This window comes from Onychostruthus taczanowskii, unplaced genomic scaffold (genome assembly GCF_017590055.1).
Source record: "Onychostruthus taczanowskii isolate IOZ18803 unplaced genomic scaffold, ASM1759005v1 scaffold1, whole genome shotgun sequence".
NCBI lineage: Eukaryota > Metazoa > Chordata > Aves > Passeriformes > Passeridae > Onychostruthus > Onychostruthus taczanowskii.
In genome coordinates this window covers 30,540,010-30,560,795 of record NW_024496525.1, presented here as the reverse complement: position 1 = coordinate 30,560,795, position 20,786 = coordinate 30,540,010, and the positions used below count along the sequence as shown (strand labels likewise).

Here is a 20,786-nt window from a genome sequence, read left to right as displayed (position 1 = left end):
TCCAGCTACGAACAAAAGATGTCAGCATGACCCAACTTCCATTTCCTGATCTGCTCAGTGTGAACTCCTTACCTGGTCAAGAAAATCCTGCCCTTTAGTGCCCTTGTTAGGCTAGGCTGCAGCCTTCCTCCATACAAACTTCTCCCCGTTCAGCAGGGGAAACTTCCAGGTGATTTCTCCATCTATTAAAGTTCAGATCTCCTCTCCACTACTGTCCTCAGTAACTCCCTTCTTGATAACCCTAGAAACTTTGTTCCCATAAAATTTTACAGGATTCCTCCTTAGTTCTTCTGCAGCAAAAGAAAACAATTTCTCTACCGCTCTCAGCAGGCCCTTTGCAGAAATGTTTTTGTTTGTACACATACATTTTGTTGACTGTTTACTAGAAGCATGGGCAGAAATCACATTTGCTCTTACTACTTCAAAGGCTATTTGGGTGGCTAAGCCAGAGCATGCTTTAGAGGCCAATAAGAGGTTTGATACCTGGTTTTCTCTCTCAAACATCAGTCTGTATCTTTCAGACTGGAAGACAGTTTATGAAATTAAATCCAGGTTTATACTGTTACTTCATAGGGAAGATACTTGGGGATCATATTAAGATCTTGGCACACTTAGCAGCACCTAGAGTGAACTCTTCCCTTCGAGCCTGAACTCCAGCTTGTAGCACATCCTGCAAGGCAGCTCCTACTCTAAGGGAGAAGTGCTCGGCGCCACCATGTTCAGATTCCAACTTGTTTATGTAGGACAGGCTATAACACAGCATTAATTCAACACTGCATGCCCATTTACAAACACATACCATTTTACCAGGCACAGGTACAGTACCTGTGTTTCCAAAACCAGTGGCATTATCACTACTTTACCTTTGCTTTTAGACTCCATGTTCAGGCAGGGAAAGTCCCCGTTTCCTCACCTTTTTGTGCTCCCTGATTGAATGGAAGGTCCTTCCTTTTTATTTGTTTCTCTTTGTTTTACTTTGGGGTTGGGGGGCACAGGGGCAAGAAAAATCTTCACTACAAACCAGCCTAAGTGCTTGGAGTCAAATATCTCCCCTAAGAAAGCAGACTGCTACCTTACAATATTGGTACCGTATTCTCTACCAGCAGGAAAATTACAAGGAATGCTTTCCAGTAAGGAAACAGCCTCAGCTCGCAAAAATGCTGCTTGTTCTTCCAAAAACCCAAATCAGCCTCGATCCCTACCACTCTGCTTTACCATATAGAAATGCATGACTAATTCCTGGCCTCCATAGGCTGCAGAGCTGGAAACCACCAGTGTCCTGCTGTAGGAGTGCTGCTGCCTTTAACATACACGAGCAAAGCGCAGAACTTCGTGTCACCTGTCCTGTGCTAATCCTGGGCTCCCAGAGCACTGCTGGGAAAACTGCTCAAAGCACTCTCCCCCAAACAGCCCCACAAAGTCCTGTCTGTGCTTCTGTGTTTGGTGCTTGGCAGCACTCCAGCATGTGTAGACAGAAAACGTGATCTCGTGAAAATTCCAAGGTGCAAAATTTCCTGCCCTTCTGAGCATCTTCAACAGCAGCACTGCACACTGCTGAGCTCTGAGGGCAGGTGTTGCCTTTCCCCATGTATTTAAATGTGATTCTTTCATGTCAAAGATGACAATCTTGTTAACTTGTACAGCCACGTGCTTTGTACATGAAGCAAAGAGGCAGCAGTTTATTCTTCAGACCCTCCTTATCCGAGGGACAACACTGTCAGGGAGGAGAAAACCCCTTTTGTATCTCCTGACCAAAATCTGAAAGGTAGGGGGTCAGTTACACATCAGAACCACATTTTACATCAATATCATTTTACTACATATTTTATTACATCAATGGCTTGAAAAAATTTTATTTGATGTCAGCAAACATTGGAAATCATAGAAAAATGAATTATGTAGAATTTCACAAAGGAATTTACCCCACTATAATTCCTCATACAGTAAAATAATCCAAAACCAAATGTTACTTTTCAGTGGCTAAGCAATTTTATAATGCTATGAACATTCATCACAGTAAGTGTGCTGAATAATAGAAAACAGGCAAAAAAGACATTTAAAATATTACTTACAACAGCATTATTACAACATACTTTCTTTAAAATCCCAACGAGTATTTCATCACTTCAAAAGCTATACAGCATTTCCATTATATTTGCAAACTTAACCTTATACATCTTTTAAAATCTTGAAAAAACTTCTTTTAAGCAATCTATAAGCAGTTAACAAAATTGATAAAATCTACATAATGGAATACTATACACTCCAGTATAAATTTTATTTTAGGAGAATATGAATGTAAACACTCATTATTATACAACATGCATAGACTATACTGACCTTCCATCTTCTGAACTGTAACTTTCACTGCAATTGTGCTTTACTATCAACAGGAAAAGCTGCATTAATCCAGGGAGTGGCAGAAAGTATTTGCTTTAGGGGCATTGCACAAGATCACTAGATTTTGACTTACTGAAGACAAGTTGGAGCTAATAAAATAATTTCTCTTTCTTTTTTTTTTTTTTTTTTGTAAAATACCAGCCCATTCATCACTGAATGGGCTATGTACAAATTCATACCAATTTGAAAAATAAACGCATTATCAAAAAAAATCTCCTATGATATTTTTGCATTTCATTGACTTGGAGATTTTTGTTCACAAATCCAGTGATCAAGTTAGTGTAATGCACTGTTTGGCTCATATTTGGTGTGCAAGAATACCAACAGCATCTTAGCGAATTCATAGAATAAAAACTGAAATTTAAAGTGACAATGAGCATATTTTAATACATAATGTTTCTGATGTGTTTGTACAGGAAAGAAAAATGTTTGTCAGGACGTTGCTTTAAGAGAGTAAGAATTTCATTCTTACTTTAACTATTAAAAAAGTGTTCTAGTGGATATTTATGGGGTCTTCCTGGTTGCAAACTTGTAAAAATATATTAAGAAACCATTATCCCCATAGGTATTAAATATATCGAGACACAACCATTGTGGTTGCACTACCAGGTATGGCTACTACGGTCTGAAGCATCTGATTGTACATTGTTGCTTTACTGTTAAGCACAACTGAGGCGTGTATTTTTTTCCCTTGGTTATAAGATTATATTACAAAAATTGATCACTGTTTCAAACCAGTTAAACACGAATATTCAAGTAACAAGGTTGTTTTAATGGATAAGTGAAAAAAGAAGTTACCTAGCACTTTACACAACTACATAAAAATTAAATAGAACAAATGAAATTTGTTTATGCATATGCAATACACTTTTATATCTTTAAGATTTCTAAAACTAAAACTTAAACTATCATTTTCTTTAACCATACCATATTTTGCACAATAACTTATACTTAGGAGAAATAATTTCCCATTTTCCACAAAATATATATAATTATGACATTCACATCGATAGTTTAAGAAACAAAATTTAAGTGAATATTCTTATTTTATGCAGTTATCTTTGTGGACCCTTCTAGTCAGAATGCAACCAGTTGATGTATCTAATGCTTGACCCATTTAACAAAAGAAAAAGAGGGTCTTCACCTAAACAAGGTCAAACCATTTCAAAAGCTAAAATGATTTTATCGCATTTAAAAACATAGTTCAAGAGAATGTAAAAAACTAAACGTTTAAAATACAGTGCTATTATATTGCATGTATCAACTACAATAAGATAGCAGTAAACTGAAAAATAATTAAACAACTTTTTTCTTCCTAATATCACAAATGATACACGTTTCCCCCTACCCCATGGGGATGAAGCCAAAACACAACTTTTCTGATAAGATGGACAGATTTGAGGGCAAAAAACCAATGAGAAGTCCTCACAGGTACCTAAGTCTCCAGCAGAAGCCTCTCCTGATGAGCTCCCCAGCTGGGATGCAAGCTCCCACACCACTCCCACACCAGCGAGGACCTGTGTCCAGACATTGGTACCAGCAGGAGGTTTGATATTTAATACTAGAGTGTTTCTAAAGAGCAGCATTGCTTTACACCACAACTGTCAACTGGATTCACAGTGCTATTTGCCCGGTCTTTATTCCTAATTCACACTGGCTAACACCTAGCATTCCTTCCCACAGAGACTCCCAGCTCCAACTGGCACAGGTCTGAAGGAACATTTGGGCCTCCAGAGCTGCCAGTTCACAGCAACAGCAGTTCAGAGAGGGAATAGCTCCCTTCCATCCTGCCATCACCTCGGAGGATCTCTCTGGAGCTACCAGAATGGAGCTGCTCAGAAACAGCTGCCAAGTGGCTGAAAGGGCCCTTTTGGAGCTCCACACTCTCACCTGCCCTAGGAAACCTCTACCTGCGCTGTGCCTGTGTGTTGCTGCCCACTTTCTGACACGGAACTTTCCTCACACACGGCCCAAGGCTAAGACCACACCTCAGTGCTACAAGAGGCCACATCCCCTGCCTTTCCTGGGGCAGGGACCACACGGCAGGAGGTGCCAGAGCCAGCTCTGCTGCCCAGCGGGCATTAGCCTGCCCCGCTCGGGTACAGAGAGCAGAGCCACCACAGCACACAGCCAGCAGCACAGCCACCACAGCACCAGAGCACAGCCCAGCAGCCAAACCTCAGCACCAAGTCCAGGGCCCGGCCCCGAGCTCCACCAGCCTCAGCTGCGGGCCAGGCCACGGGCTGGCTCATGTCAAGCAGTGTGAGAAAGGCTGGTGCTGCACATCACTGTGTGCCATCTTGGCTTGAATCCTCTGCAGAGGAAGAGAGGAGAAAGGTCCTTTTTTCCACCTGCAAAGACACCTGGTGGTTTCTTACAACATCATTAAATTAACCATTTTTAAATGCTTTGTGACTAGTGTTATTTTGCAGCTTTCCACTGGACAACAAGTAATACTGCTGCTTCTAGCTTCCCTGGACACTGTCTGCTCGGCAGTCAGCAACCACCTTGTTCAAGGTGCAAAGTCCTCCCACGGGACTTGCAAGAACAGTTCCAGTTCAAGCCAGCTAGATAGGCCACAGCACGGGCCATCCGAGCAGAGGGCTGGGATTTGAAAGCTGCATGCACCAAGTATTTGGAAAAGCACCTCTTAGATTTTAAATTGCATATTTTGGTTCAGAACACGAAAGCGATGTGTGCTTCAGAAGGATTAAAATGGCCAATGAAAATTAACCCGGTTCTTCTCCATTACACTTGCAAGAAACCAAAAACTATTGAAGGTTGAATTTTGTGCTCCAACCCTCATCCAGACTTCCAGTGAGAGAAGCAGTTTGATGTCTTTGGCAAACAGCGCTCTGAAGAGGAATGAGACACTGGGACAGAAAGTGATCTATGGTAGCCAAATGCAAAAAGGCACATATTCCCCCACAAGGAGAGGCACCAGAGAAAGTTGTTTTGACTTAATCCCACAGAGGATCAGGAAAAAGAAAGTTGTGTAGCACTCACTTAACAAGTTACAATGCAAATGCTGAATGCCAGGGGTTAAATAGCGTATCAAACAGTTTCAGGTTAAGTATTCCCTTTTGCACTAAATAAAAGCCATTAAAATACACAGGAATAAAATGCTCAATTAGGGAGCTTTCTATGAAGCAAGAACACACAAATACAGTGGAAAGAATTGCACAAACCAGAAGTGTAATGAGTTACATCTACAACCTTGGACTGACCAAACCTTAGAAATAACATTTCCTATCACTTTGCATTATTCATGATTGCTTGCTAACATGTCCTGTCACTGCAGAACAAACCTGCCACGGCTGGCATGTGCACAGGCCCCTCCTTTATAGAAAGCTCACTAATCATAGTGTCATCGTAAGAATACACAGGAAGCGGAGACCACAAGGCCATGCAGCAATACATACTTATACCCTACGGACCAAGTGTTATAAGAGCCCCTAACGTGTAGAGTTACTGTGGGGCTGCTAAGGAGCTCCTTGTTTTGCAGGTTGGTCAAAATTTATAGACAGGTGTTACTGGTTCTAGAAGTCCCCATGCTTAAGCATGACGTTGGTGAAATGGAGAGCTGAGCTACCTGGGTGCTTTTGAAAGAAAGTGGAGGCAGTATGGAGGAATGAGGGGAGATTAAGGCAGATGTAGCACAGGACTGGAAGCGTTTGCCTTTTTTTTGGTAATAGCTGCTTGTCCACAGATATGATGCAGATGGCTGTCTGAGGTTTGCTAATACCTGATATCCTGGATAACACAGTAGTCAACACAAATTGTTCTAGGCTACAGCACCTTCTCACGAAGCAGATGCATATCTGACATCAAGAACAGAAGTAGCCTGGAGGGAAGGGGAGAGAAAAAGCAGATATTTAGTTTAAAATGAATACACACAGGCTTTCTTGCATCTCCAAACTTCAGCCCAAATCCATGGTACTACAGTGACAAAACACACAACCATGCCACATGGGAGGAATTCCAACAGCTTTCCCTATTCTGAGGCAAACTGGGATTTGTTGTTGGGAACATACAGGAATTGTATGTTCCCAATTGTATGTTGTAAACCTACAGGAATTAAGAATGGAGTTGATGCTGCTTTATAACCAGAAGTGTCACCTCCCCCTTCAAATAAAAGGAACTATGGCCACTTGCTATGGCAAAGCCCAAAGCCCTCAGAAGCTGATGAACCTTTCACGAGGCTGGTGGCCAGACAGCCAAGGCATGCCAGGGAAGAAAGCACCCGAGGGATTTCAGTGTTAGGCCAGCCAAGTCTTCTGGTACGGCTCACTTGACCAGACACTGCCTGTCCAAGTGCCCCCAGAGCAGGTACCAGCTATGCAGCACTGCACAAGGAGGGACCAGGAACCCTCTCCAGCCCATGCAGGTCACTTGTGTCATAACCCCAGTGGTGTTTCAGCACGGCCCCAGAACCACTGAGGCAGACACCCGGTCAGCACTTTGCTCATGCCACCTCTGAAGGCAGGAGCACCACACTGACAGCTCCTTTTGGTCTGGTTCCCACCACTCAGCACTTGGGCTGCTCCAGAGTGGGCACCGTCCATCACTAATGTGAGGATCACAACTGCTGCTCCAGTAGTCATTTTACCAGACCTTGCTGTCATGCCTCCACTCTGCCAACTCATTTGGGATCCTCGTGGCTCCAGTATCCACCCAGCTGGCCACATCAGCCCACTCCAGCTCCTGCTTAAGCCATTTTTTCCCTATGTCAAGTGAAACTCCCCTTTTTTGACCTCAGCTTTCAGAAGCAAGGGTGTATTTGAAGCTAGGAAGAATCCCAGAAGGCTCAGAGAAGAAAAGCTCTGCATTATCAAGACATATTTCTACAGGACACAGGAAAAGACAGTGTCAAGAGCCACATATCTTTCAAATTGGTGGCTATGTACTAGCACCAGTGCTGCTTTGCTCCATCTCTCAATTCTGGAAGTATGGGACAACTTCACTCACACATGCCTGTGAAGGCAAGTGTTCTGACTTTGGTTTTTTTCATCTGTCATACCTCTGGACTTAGTCCCCACATATAAGCATCTTTGAATTGAATGTTATTAGATTTTGTGAAGCAGTGAAGTTCTGCTTTTTGAATGTCTGAAGGACAATGAATGTCCAAGTGATCCAGCCCTAATCAGAGCAACAAAAATATACAACAGCACACTGGGAAGTCTTTACTCCATGCTCAACCAAAATTTGCCTTATGCTGCTGACTGTGCTTGCATTTACAATGCACAGTTTTTTCACCAAGTTGTCTTCTAAATTAGGTCAAAGGGAGTCCTTGATCAGACTTTTTAACACACAAACCTCTACCATGGTTTTCTTCTACAAGACTAAGTATTAATCTTTATTGTTAATACTAAATTTTTTAACTAACTTCCATACTTACACATCCTACAGTCTCTTTGTTAATTTCAAACCTACATGGACTCTGGAGAAGTGTTAACTCTCTGAACCTCCATCAAGAAGAGGCTGTTCCTAAAATTTGCCTTTTCAGAAACAGCTGTAAACTTAAGGAAACTGTGCCCTTAGGTAACTCCAGCGTGAAGTTCCATGCACTCATGTTGCTTATAGCCTTCTTCCCTTGAGTGAAACCACTCACCAAAAATGAAAGAGCAAACTTTGGCTCAGAAGACTCTATGGTCCACAAAGCCAAACCTAGAAGAGCTGGGGGAACTGAGTGCAGGGAAAACATCTAAGTGAGATAAAGATGCACAGGGTTTCAGCAGAAAGAGGTATTAAAACATCTGTGTTCTGATGAGATACACATACTGTCAGAGGGATGCAAATTTACTGCTCTCCTTCCACTTTCATACAAGCCTGGATCTCCCAGTTCCCCAAATCAGTACTGGGACTGTATATCCAGATGAAATGAAATATACACTGATTGAAGATTGACAAAAATGGCTTTTGCAAAGACTGTATATATAAATACACACACACATCTATTTGAACTGAGCTCAGATACGGAATTTGATGTGACTTTTAAATTGGATTTACCTCATCTTCCTCTTCAGACATTTTAGTGGAATTTTCAGGAGATTTTACAGGCTTCTGGCTATTGGTTCCATTTGTCTCCTCTTTGCCATGCTCTGCCTCCCACTCCTGTAGGACTTCATCTATGTTGAAACGACGTCGATAATTTACAAAAAAGTTTTTCACTTGCACCACAGATTTGTTTCCAATCACATCAGAGATTGCCTGAAAGTCTCGGCCATATTTCCTGATTGCTAAAAGCAACAAAAAAGAAGCCAAAAGCAGTATGTTATTTCCATAAAGACCACAAATCAGGCTCAAGTCACAGCATACAGATCCAAAGCTGAACTTCAGTCAAGGTTTTAAACCTTCTTCAGACTAATCCAGAATAAAAAAAAAAGTCTAAACTGTGAAAGATACACAGTTAAAATCAGCCCTGGAGCTGAGAAGAGAATAGAGGTTTACTAAAAGATGGGTAGAGTCAAATGTACAAGGCCTGTTTAAATCTGCCTGTACTGCTTGAAAAGTTACATAGACAAAGATGACAGCAGTGACTCCAGCTGAGTTTCACTTTCTGAAAACTTGGACAAGCAGACACTATTGGCAAACATTCACATGATGCCATTTATATTGCCCAGGAAGGGGAAGGGGAATATTGTATCCCTGTTCAAATACATTCTTTGGGCATTAGTACACGGCAGTGTTGAAGTCCTCCCTCCTTAGCCACTGAAGAGAAACTCAGCTCTGAAATGCAGCAGGGTTTTGACTATCAACAACTGAAGTACAAATAAACTTCTAGTGCCATACCTTGTACAGCAAGAAGCTGCTCATCTGTGGTCCAACGTGCATTAAATTTCTGGACGACCTAGACAACAACACCAACAAAACTTAGGTTACTTCATTTATATACTTTCACTTGTATCTGAGCTCATAAAAACCTCTCGAAAGTGCAACAAGGAATTCACTGTTGGTCAAAGTGTATCATTAACATTTCTCTTCACAATTAACAAAGGTCAGAAAATGATCTCACCTCTGGAAGTCTGTATTGTTCTATACCACCTTCAAGCTTTTCTTTGAGTGCGCTGTTTGTCTGTTTGATATTCTGAATCTGAAAAGAAAGTTTCATCCCTTTAAGAAGGATTAAAAAAAAAAAATCTTTGGACCAGTCTTTTTCCAGCAGCCTTGGCAGGAACCTCACAAGCTCAGCCTTCCAGTTTTTTCACAGCCTGCCTTTTTCAAAAAGAAGTTTGCTATATTGGAATAATGTACAGCAGGAGCAGCTGGCAAATCAGGAGATCCCATTTAATTTATTCTGCGCTGTCTACAAGTTATTTGTAGCAAGAACTGCCCCAACTTCCAGGTCTGTATGAAGCCCAGCATAAGATGACCGAACCCATCTGCAGCAAGTAACGAATCAAAGACTGCTAAAGAGTTCAGCTTCTCCCAGAGTGCCAGGAAAAAGGCTTCAGGCCAAAATATCAATTCTATTAAGTTTAATAAAGAGCTTGAGACAGATCTCTGATTTATAAACAGCAAAATGCTCAGATTTAGGCAACAAACTCATGTAGCAAACATGTATTTACTCACAGATATTTGAAAAACGTTTGTTTAAAAGGCAGATCCATCAGGGAAGCAAAAGGTACATATAGAGTTTCTATGATACCTGTCTAGGAAAGACTAAGCCAAACATATCTACAACTTCTAAAAGTACCACATGAAAAGGCAAAGGAAAGAGCTGCTGCAGATGGAAATTGCATACTGCTGAAACCAATGTCACCTGAGGAAAGTTACAGTTAAAGCTGTAGAAGGAATTCTCAACAGCAAGAAAAGCTAGGTGCCAACAAATGTTCCTTCAAGTCCCTGCTATGAACTTTTCCTTGTTTTACTTCAGGTCAAAAGTAGGCTTGACCACAGAACTAAAACCTAAGAGATGCAAAACCCAGAGCTGCATTCAGAGCATAAGGACAGCAGCTTGTCAGCTGAGGCATGCAGCATTGTGCATCATCACTGCCAAGCTGCAAACTCCTGCCAGCTCTGCAGAGTGCAACAGGCACTACCAGCAAAGCCAGCAGTTACTCCCGTGCGATCCCGTTCGTACCTGCCGTTTGATTGAGACTAATTCCATGTCCAGTTGTCTGAGTACAGTGGTAGCAGCTGTTGCATTGGCAGAAACAGCCTCCACATCTTCCTGGGAAAGGAACATTCCTTTGGGAGGTTTCCTCTTTGCTCTGTTCTTGGCCTGTGTGCTGTGCTTCTCCTTCTTCACCTGAGGGACAGTTTCAGCAGGTGGCACCTGGCAAACAGCAGTCAGTCATTTTACAAAAGTAAGTATGTTTAGAGATCCCTTCCAGCTCAAACCATTCTGTGACTGAATTTTAGCCACCATCAAAGGCTGGAGAACAACAATGCCCGTATGCAGACAGGAGGACATTTTTGTTTTAAGTGGCATGTCATGCAAACTGTCTTATATAAATTTCTCCTTTCCTTTAGCAGCTTTCAGTGTTTACAGAGATACTGTGGTTGCCTTCTCTGCCCATTCTCATTTTGGGAGACAGATGCCCAATTTTGCATTTATTAAATGTTCTGGTTATTTTCAAACCTCCAAAACCCTTCTTCTTGTTTTCATCATCAGATCTGAACACACCACCAGAAGGAAACAAAGTGAAGTGTGGAGACAGAAAGAACATAACTAAAACCGTTTACTGAGAATTGTTGTACTACCTGACAGATACAGGGAGCAATAAACCAAATTTATTTAAAGGCAATGGAGTGAGGTGACAACAGGGTAATTCTTAGATTGTTACACCATTTCTTGGAAGCCAGGTCTTCTCGCACAGCACTTGTGTATCAACTGTTCCATCAAAATGGTGCAGTTTTGCCTAAAATATACTTTAAGTGGTTTTTTTAGAAAAAGGAGTATTTCACAGAGCACTTCCTATTTTTATCCCTTATGTCTAAAGCAAAGACAGGTAGATTAGTCAGGACACTTACTACAGATCCTTCAAGAGCACAGCTCTAAGATAGCTAAACCATTTCTTCAAGAAGTTATACTCAACAATCAACTCATACCTAAGATTTTTCACCCAGTAACTGGAGCCTGGCCAAGAACACAGAACAGAAGGGTGGCAAGGAGAGAAAAAGCAGAGGGGAGACAGTACATCTGAATCCTCTGCTTGATCACTGCAAGTTTTAAACACATTGGCTTCACTTGGTGCTATTGTTTTCCTCCTAATTTGCAGCTACATGCAGTTTCTACACAGTTTGTGGCATTTGCCCATTAGCATTCAATGCTTGCATTTGAAACCACATGAGGCTGAGCACCAAACCCCAAGTATGAGGTTCTGACTCCCAAAGAACTCCAGTAGAGCTGCCACAGATAAAAGCTTTCACCTCCTCATGGGCACAATGGCCAGAGCCCCATAGCAGCAGCAACGTGGACAGCTGCCTGCTCTCAACCCTCTTCTTCCACCCACTGGTGCAAAGAATTCCATGAGATCTAATGCCTAGGGCAAGCCCAGAGGCAAGAGGTAACTCTTGCCATTGCAGGAGGGATACCCCTATGTCTCTCTGCAGACAGGAAAGCAGGTGGTGAGCAGGAGAAACCAGACTGGCTTAGCTATGAACAAGTAAGTAAGCTCTGCTCTCTGCTTCAGAAGAGAGCACTTTGATAACTGAGCCAGGTAAATTATTCAGCATGGACAGACATTTCAGATCCACTCATAATTTCATCTACATACTCTGCTTCCCAGGACCATGCAGCAATGCCTCACTACAGGTTCAGCCTGTCTGTTGACCAGCAGGCAATGCCTGCAGTGCAAATATTCCAGAAGCTTGAACATTAAAGAAAAATGAAAGCAGTTTCAAATTACTGTTTTACACAGTTCAAAAAATGCAAAGCTCTTTTGTGTTGCAGACAAGAACCAGAGCTCCAGCAGAACAATGTTTGACAGCTCCAAATGCCTCTAGGCCCCAGCAAAAATTGGAACATCTAGTCTGTCCTGGAAACTCTTCTTTCCTGGCCACACACATTTCTCTCAAGAATTAAACCAATTTTTGAAAACCCGAGAGAATTAAAATGCAGGGATTTAGAAGGGATTTAGCACTGCTCCTTTTTATTTACATATTGCCACTGCTATCCAATGCACTTCAGTCTTACAAACCCCCTAATACAATATTCCCTTCCTCAGATTTCACTGTGTAAAAATAAGATAAAGCTATCTCAAGCTACATAAAAACAGAGCATGAAGTGGGAGGCACTTCCAGGAACAAGGAAGATACAAAGGAAGCAGGTCTAGGTCATGACCTCAGTATTACAGAGTCACTATGCAAGGAAATCCAAACAGTTGCACTAACAATGAAATAAATGTAAACAAAAAAAAAGATTCCTCTTCCAATGATCCTCAAAAGAGGAAACAGATGAAAGATTTCAGACACTCTGAGAAATCCCAGTAATACTGGGTAAGTCAGAGAGCAACCAACAGGTCTCAGAGCTGAAAAACTGAACTCTGCAGATTTGGGACAGGGAGGTTCCTTACGATAAGAGTCCAGGGCTGCTGGCACATCATAGCCCCTGCATGTCTGACCACATCATTAAAAGAAACCTAATGATCAAGGACAAACTTATCTCCTCCTGGGTACCTGCTCCCTCTCTCTCTCTCTCTCAAGGCATTTCAATAAGCCCTAAATTCAGGTACTGTAAAATCAGAATCATTGAGTCATTAAGGTTGAAGAAGACTTCCAAGATCATGGAGTCCCTCTGACTGGACACTTGTCAACTAAACCACAGCACTACCTGCCATGTCCAGTCATTTCCTGAACACCTCCAGAAATGGTGACTCTGCTGTGTTCCCAGGCAGCCCATTCCAGTGCTTAACCACCCTTTCAGTGAAAAAATTCTTCCTGATGTCCAACCTGAATCGTCCTTGAGGACACTTTCCCTTATCATGTCCCTGGACACCTGGGAGAAGAGACTGACCTCCACCTTGCTGCAACCTCCTTTCAGGTAGCTGCAGAGAGTGATAGAGGTCTCCCCTGAGACTCCCCCTCTACAACTAAACAACCACAGCTGAACTGAGAACAGACTGTGAAGGCTGTCAGCTCCATTTTGTCCTCCAGCACAATCCCTGTCCTGGAAAGTCCCCACAAGGCTGCCATGGCATAAACAGCCAGACTGCATGAGTTTCAGATTGGTTTGAGTGCCATGGCCTGTACCAGTGTGACAAGGGGGGCACAAAGCCTCCTCCCACACTAAGGTTTTCTGCAAAAATGTCTTGATGGTAACTGTCCAAACCAGACATCTGATCTGGTTTGGCCTTACAAGAGATGCAGCCAAGTTGGTGAAGAACTATCTTTCCCTCTTCTGCAGCAAGTTCAGGACATGTCAGCATTGGTTAGGTAGGAAGAACTAATAAAGGTTGAAGAGAGTTCTTTTACAGATGCAAGCTTTTGAAGAGCTTACAGAAAAATCTTAACCTCAAATTCATTAAAATAATGGGAAATGAGACAATAGTATTATTTATAAAACACTATAGAGCTGCAGTCCATAGCTGGAACTTAGCCAAGTGAGAACCCTTCCTGTCTGGGTGATGCTGAGGCTTCTGAGAACTCAGTTTCTTGCAAGGATTAATACAAATGGCTTCACATCCACTCTGCCCCTAGGAAGACATAGGAACATGCTGGTTCCTTCAGTGGAAACAACAGCAAAACTTTCCTGGAAAGTCTAGAGGGCACCCTCATGTGGGTGAAGAGCAGATGGGAATGTTGTGATTTTTCAGTTATTTCCATTCAAAATTATTTGTTGGAGGAATTAATCTCACTGAGAGTGACTGACAAAACTGTTACTCTGGGACTTTTTTTTTGACTGTGTGGGATCATGTTTTTAAATACCTCTAGTGGGTTTTCCCTAAATATAATCTTTTAAAAAATTAAGAAATTAAATAGAATGACTGGGAGAGAAATCAGGCTAGAAGCAACCAGGAAAGGGAGCTAACTTCAAGGAAACAAGGTCTTAAGCATCTTCCTGTAACTCATACATACAACCCACACTGCAGCTGAACAAGGCGTTTTTATTTAGTAACAGGTAACCTGCAGGTTATACACATGGAGATGAAGTATATGATCTCCTGTAGGGCATCACAGGCTGGGTTTTCAGAACAGTTGTATTTGTGCAGCTATTTTCATCCAGAACTCTATGCCCACAGAAAATGAAGTACTTGAAGTGAAACACAAGTACTACATTTTGAGCTGATGTAACAACAGGTTAAGGTCACCCTGCCAGACAAAATTAACTAGGCACAAAAGCTTTCTCCTTTACTTTTCACCAATACAGCTGCAATCCTGGTGCTAGTGAAGTGACAAGTATTGCTGGGGATTTCAATACATCAGCAATGTACCTTAGAGTCTAATGTGTATATAAACACACTTCTGTCGGTCAACCTAGAACAAAAGGATGGATTCCCCCTCCACCAAGCCATCTCCATAGGGGGATGTGCTTCTACTCCATCTCCATGCAGTTAGGTTGATTTAAACCACTGAGGGTGGTTTAAGCTAACAAAGCCAAAGAGAAGATAAAAGAGACTGGAAACAATCACATTAGTACATTATCATGGGATGGTGAAGTGTTAAATTTTCCCAGCTCTATCCATAACCACTTCTTTATCTATACTTGTCTTGATCCAAGAATAATTCTGAAGACCATTCTTTTCTTGTATGACAACTTGACAAAGTACTAAAGAAAATTAGATACTGCCAGCTTTACATGAAGTAGCTAGTAAATAAACACTTTCATTTGTACAGGAGTAAGAAACAGAATTATACCTCCTTTTTGCTCTCCTTGTTTTGTTCAACTTCAATGTCAATAGGGTTACTTCCATTTGCTTCCTCCATTTCATCCTCACTGGAAGACAAAAGCAAACAGTACTGTATTAGTTTGTGAGGCTCTCTTTTTCTATAAACAGCATGCTAAACAAAAGCATGAATGCCATAGCAAGCCCAAAAGCTTTCCTTAGTTTTATTCCCAGGATGTGGGTTTTTTGGGGGTTGGTGTTGATTTTATTTGGTTTTGGTTTAAGTCAATAAATTCTTAATTCTGAGGATAGTACATACAGGAACGCTTCTCAGCGGTGTACTTAGGCAAAATAAATCTACACAGATGAAGGCAAGAGACATGAAATTAATTCCACAAGTTATCTTTCAAAGAACATGGGACACTAAGCATTTTTACTTCAGGCAAACTGAGACAGAAAGAAAGACCTAAAAATATAGCAAGTAGCTAAAACACAGATTTCATACAACTCCTTAATATTTAGCAAAACAGAGATGCACAAGATGAATTCCCTCACGAACAAACAAAAAATGCTTGTTTTTTTTCTGGTTTTAGGTTTGGGGTTTTTTTTTTCAGTGACAGCCTCACATTTTATTCTCCCCTGGAAAAGAAAAAGACGTTATCAGTTACAGAGTAATAGGCATGAAATTGAGGCCATATTGAAAGCGACCTTGGCACACCTGTCCAGTCTGGCTTAGGTGGCATTTTAATCAGACATTAAATCAAACACGTTTTCATGATTTAGAATTTTTGTACTGTACACAAAGTCAATTGCATTGTCCATTTGAAATGATGCCCAGAAACAGAAGAAATAAGCTGATGTAATCAAAGCATTTTTATTAATCTAAAAAATAAACCTATTTTGTCATATCACACTTCATAGCATGTGCTGAGCAGCATCAGCTGGTGCAGATATGTCACAGCTCCAGGGCAGGGCATGGCTGTGCTCACAGGGAGCAGGAGCCAGCAGGCACAGCACGTGCTGGTGAGCTTGGCTGTGGCATCAGCTCTCACATGGCCATGTCCCTGCTGCAGCCACATCCTAAGGAGGAATGGGCTGCCATCCCTCTCCACAAGAGCAGGCACCTGTACAAGCCACTTCTGCTCTCCCAAGCCACCTGTCTCACCAGCTGATTCACAAGACTTTTAGTCTGGGTAATGACAATTCCAGGGAATCCACTCCCAAGCATCCCCTCTCAGAGCTGCACACACAAAGTCCCTCACATACAACTTACAAAAGGTGCTGAAAACCTGGTCCCAAATGCACTGAGAGCTGTGTTAGTGGCAATCTGAGGGGCTGGGGAATTTCCCTGCCTAGCCACAAAAGGGATATAGAGGTATTTGAGTGAGGTACATCAGACTGCCTCTTCTCTTAACCCCATCTCCAGAAGAACTTCCTTGTGTTCTCACCTAGGTTCAGATTTCGGCCTTCTCACAACAGTCTTTGCTGTGCTGATAGTTTGCTCTTGTATTCTACCAAGTGCCCTAGGCATGAGCTGAACTGAAGCCCACCTCCTTACTTCTGCAGTTGTAGACACTGATTGCCATAACCAGAGAACACTTCTGAAGTTCTGCCAATACCAAATGGCACAATACAACCTGAAAATCCAGGCACCCTAAACTCACCCAGAGTGGACTCCACACCCTGCATGGCTGCACTGACAAATCCTTTGAGGGTGCAGGGGTTTGACTATTTTACATAATGGAGAGGAAGAACAGAAATCAAGCTGACAGCCTGGTGCTTAGTTTCCTGCATATGTAAATCAAGTAAAGCATTTCCAATCCAGCTGCCTTCCTCAAAGGTTACAGAATTACAGCACACGGCAGCCCATACAGTTCTTTCCCATTCACCAGATGGTCTGAGGTGCTACTTTTCCTAGCAAACAGGCACAGGTACTGAGAGGTGTATTTCTAAATTCCAGTAATTCCATTTGTGAGCACAGAACAAAAAGAGAGAGGAGTATTAAAAGACCTTAAACTACATGGTACAAGACAAACACATACTCCATACAAAAGATTTCACCTCCCCAATAACTTAGTAGGAAAGCTGAAAAACTAAACAAACAAAAAGCCCCAACAACCAGGATGGGGAGGAGAAAAACAGTCTCTGCAGAGAAGAGAAAAGAACAGAATGGAAAAAGAGACTCAGGTCAAAGAAAGCCAACCAAATACTGGACAACTTGGCTGTCAGTACTCTCCCTGGCCCTGCCTGCTAAGCAAGTATTGCTGACCTAAAAGAGAGATGGGAGAGGTTGAGTGAGTCATTGGTGCAGCCCAGCTCAACCCTAGAAACGTATTTCTTCCCACTTCCCAAACAAGACCTGCTCACAAGCAGTGGAGTCAGCAAACAGCCAACTGGGAAATGCAACAACCCCTCTGAGGGGAAAGGCATTTGCAGAATGTTGTCCAATTATGTCAGAAGTCTTCCAAAGGCAGGCACACTTCAAGTCTGGTTTGCAAAGGCCTTAACTGCATTTTAGAGCAGGTTGAGAAGGCACCTGCATCAAGCAGATGGAGTTGCTGCTGTTCAGAGTGATTGTTTTTACCACAGTCAGCTGAAACCTCTGCATTTCTCAGGCTCTTTCAGCTCCAGAACTAGGTGAAGTCACCAAGTGACAGTAACTGTTCAGATACTTACACTGCTGACCTACCTTTAAGGCTTGCATTGGTATCCAGGAGAGTGAGCTTGCAGAAAAGGCATGAGTCAAGCTCATTTGCTAAATCTCAGTGTTTAATGACCTCCTGAACACCACCAGCCTCACCCAAATGCCAAAGCACCCAGCACTCCCTGGAACAGCTCAGCCAGAGAGCTCATCCTGAGTTCCCCTGTGCTACCCTCTTCTCAGTCACTCAAAATCAGAGCCTTAACTTCATGTTTCTCAGAAAACAGAGCTTGGCCTGGCAGCCTTTTCTTGGTCACAGTTCTCTAAGAGGCAGGAGAGGAAGGGTCTGTGTGTGTACAGGCACAGGCTGAGAGGGCTCCTGCACTGGAGCCTGTTTCCTGTAGCAGGTGCACATTTTCATCTGCTGAGCATCACGTGGAGGAAATAAAGGCAGATTTCAGCTCTTTCATTAACTCCTTTTACTGTCCTGCTTATCAGCTCTTCTGGCTCTGCTGACAACAGTGCCAATCAGATTGTAAACAGCTTTAATTTCAATTTCCCAACCCTCAAGCACTACCAGAGAAAAAGTTTTAGAATGGTGGGACTGTAACCAGTGCACTGGAGGGCAACCAGGAACTGCAGTGCCAAAAGAGTGAACACAGCTAGCTGCCAACTGCCTTTTGGCTTTAAGCAAAGCAAAACTCAGCAGGGAAGAGAGGTGGGGAAAGGTGTGGTACCAGGAAACATTTTGGGAAAATCCTACATCTGGTTTCTTACCAGCTAACAGGAATTTCTGGGACAGACTAAAGAAATCAGTGTGTGCAATAGATGGCCTTTCTGCTTGCAAACCTACCTTTCCTCACGTTCCCTTTTTTGTTTACGAGCATGACGGTCCATCACACTAGTTTTAGTCCTTGTCTTCTTCCAGGAGTAGTAAAATTTCACCAGGCTGGCTATTGATTTGTCAGGAAGCTGTAAATTAAACATGTATCCTTTTATATGTTTATATGTAAAGTATCCCCAGAAGTTCACATACAATTGGAAGGAACATCTGACCTCTTGACATTGGATTCTCTCAAAGGCTCAAGCAAGGCAGTTCTGCAACCTTACAAAAAGGGAGAGCGTTTCAGGTGAGTGCCTACTATTTAGGACACCAAGATCTCTAAAAAGCATCTCAGCAAGCTTCCACTCACCAGCCAAGCAGCTGGTTCCCTCCAGAATAGGGGAACACAGCAAGAGCAAATCTGAAATGAGGCCTCAAAATTGAGGTAACAGTTTTAAAGCCAGAACAGACCTAAAAGCCAACACAGACACATGTAAACAATCACAGAAACTGCTGAACTGCAAACATCCCAAGCGTATCTTTGATGTTTGGTTAAATAGGTTTATTCACACCATTCACATGACAAAGTCTATTCAAAGGTCACAAAAAAGGAGATTTTCAAAAGGTGAAATGCTACTGTATGGTGAACTGAGGGTACAGGAAAACACAATTTATTTTTTTTTGCCCTCTTACACAAATGCCATTACCCTGTAACTAGGAAAGAAAAGTCTGCCTCCAAAAAGCATAAAACTATATTAAGACTAATTCTCTACTTTTGAGGTGCTCTACCTGGATGCTCTTACACAGGACTTTTAAAAGGTGGAAGTCCCATCTTTTCTTATGAATAAAACATGTGTCTGATTCAGTTTGGAGGGTAGAACAGGTGGGGAGGAAAACAAAACTCTGAGCAAGAGCCAGATCTCTTTCACTCAAACACTGCAGTTTAAGTCTTCACCTGAGACAAACCTGGTTCTCAAACTGCAGACTGACTTTAGGTTCTAATAACAGATCACACCAGCACTCCCACTCTGGCCCACACCTGCACACAGGCAGATATCCACCTGGCAAAGCACAGGTGCTAAGTCAATGCTGTGTTGCCAACAGCCATGCAACAGGCTGGTGCTCTGAAATTAAAGAGTTCCACAGAACCAACTCAGGGACAAGGCTGTTCATGACAAACATCCACTTGGCTATAAACCTGTACTAAGAGTGCCAAAACATCAGAACCAGCTCTGGCAAATAATGTAACTTGCCTTTCATTCTCTGGCTTTGGAGATTTCTCCCCTCAGTTCCAATCTGCAGGGGTGCTAATGGGGCAGCATCTATAAACTAACAACTAACATGCTCCTGAGCCATTGATTCCTGTCCCCTGCTAAACACAAAGCTTCGTGCCATTTAATTCCTTTCATGCAGAATTGCTTTCCTGGGAGTAACAGTAAAAAAATATCATTACCTAGGGAACAGTGCATGAGCTTGGCATCCCTGTATTGGAATGCACTTCACTCAGGGACAGAAAGCCATGCTTCTGCACATAAACCAAATTGAGAACTTCTTGCTTTGGCAGTTAACCAACCAACAGGACGGGCTTTATGTTCTCTTTTCCCCAGGACATTCCCCTGCCCTATTTTCCCTCCTATATAAGAACACAGGAATAAACCAGCTTCATTCTTCAAGAGTTCCATCACCTGACCCAAGGGAATGGGAGACTCTAGGACTCCAAGAACATTTGGAAATGAATGTCAGTGAAGGACAAGGAACATCAAGGAAGACATGATGAAAACAAGCCTCTTTCTGCCATCCTTTTGAAAAGGAACCTTCATCCTTGGACAGCAAGTGACCTTTCGCTTTTCAGCAGGATCAGCAATACAGACCTGTGTCACATGTGCTTTAAAGAGGCTGAACAGACTGCAACAGCCTAGGCTCACTTCAAAGGGTCACAAACAGTGGAACTGGGTCCTGCTGGAACACTCAAGAGGCTACTTTACCAAAGGAGAGCAAAGATCAAGTCTAGTTCCCACCCACGTGATGAACCACTTGAAGACACTCTCAAGATACAATTAATACAAATTTTCACAACCCATCCTCTCTCTATTTCAAAAGAAAACTGCACACTCCCTTGCACTTCCCTTTCAGGCACAAACCTATCCCTGAA

At 42.4% G+C, this 20,786-nt stretch overlaps 1 protein-coding gene across 2 annotated transcripts in view; it reads right to left on the bottom strand.

The window, feature by feature from the left end:
- Window positions 1-1,801: 1,801 nt before the first annotated feature.
- The window catches only part of RCOR1 (REST corepressor 1), an 83,026-nt gene continuing 64,041 nt past the window's right edge, over window positions 1,802-20,786 (bottom strand). For both annotated transcript variants that reach the window (XM_041396362.1, XM_041396371.1), the window contains 7 exons: window positions 18,665-18,783; window positions 15,202-15,280; window positions 10,484-10,678; window positions 9,416-9,493; window positions 9,193-9,250; window positions 8,410-8,639; window positions 1,802-6,244 (listed from right to left, as the gene is read on the bottom strand). In XM_041396362.1, the coding sequence (XP_041252296.1) occupies window positions 6,203-6,244; window positions 8,410-8,639; window positions 9,193-9,250; window positions 9,416-9,493; window positions 10,484-10,678; window positions 15,202-15,280; window positions 18,665-18,783 (801 nt within the window). In that variant the 3' untranslated portion in view covers window positions 1,802-6,202. The remainder of the gene's footprint in view (window positions 6,245-8,409; window positions 8,640-9,192; window positions 9,251-9,415; window positions 9,494-10,483; window positions 10,679-15,201; window positions 15,281-18,664; window positions 18,784-20,786) is intronic.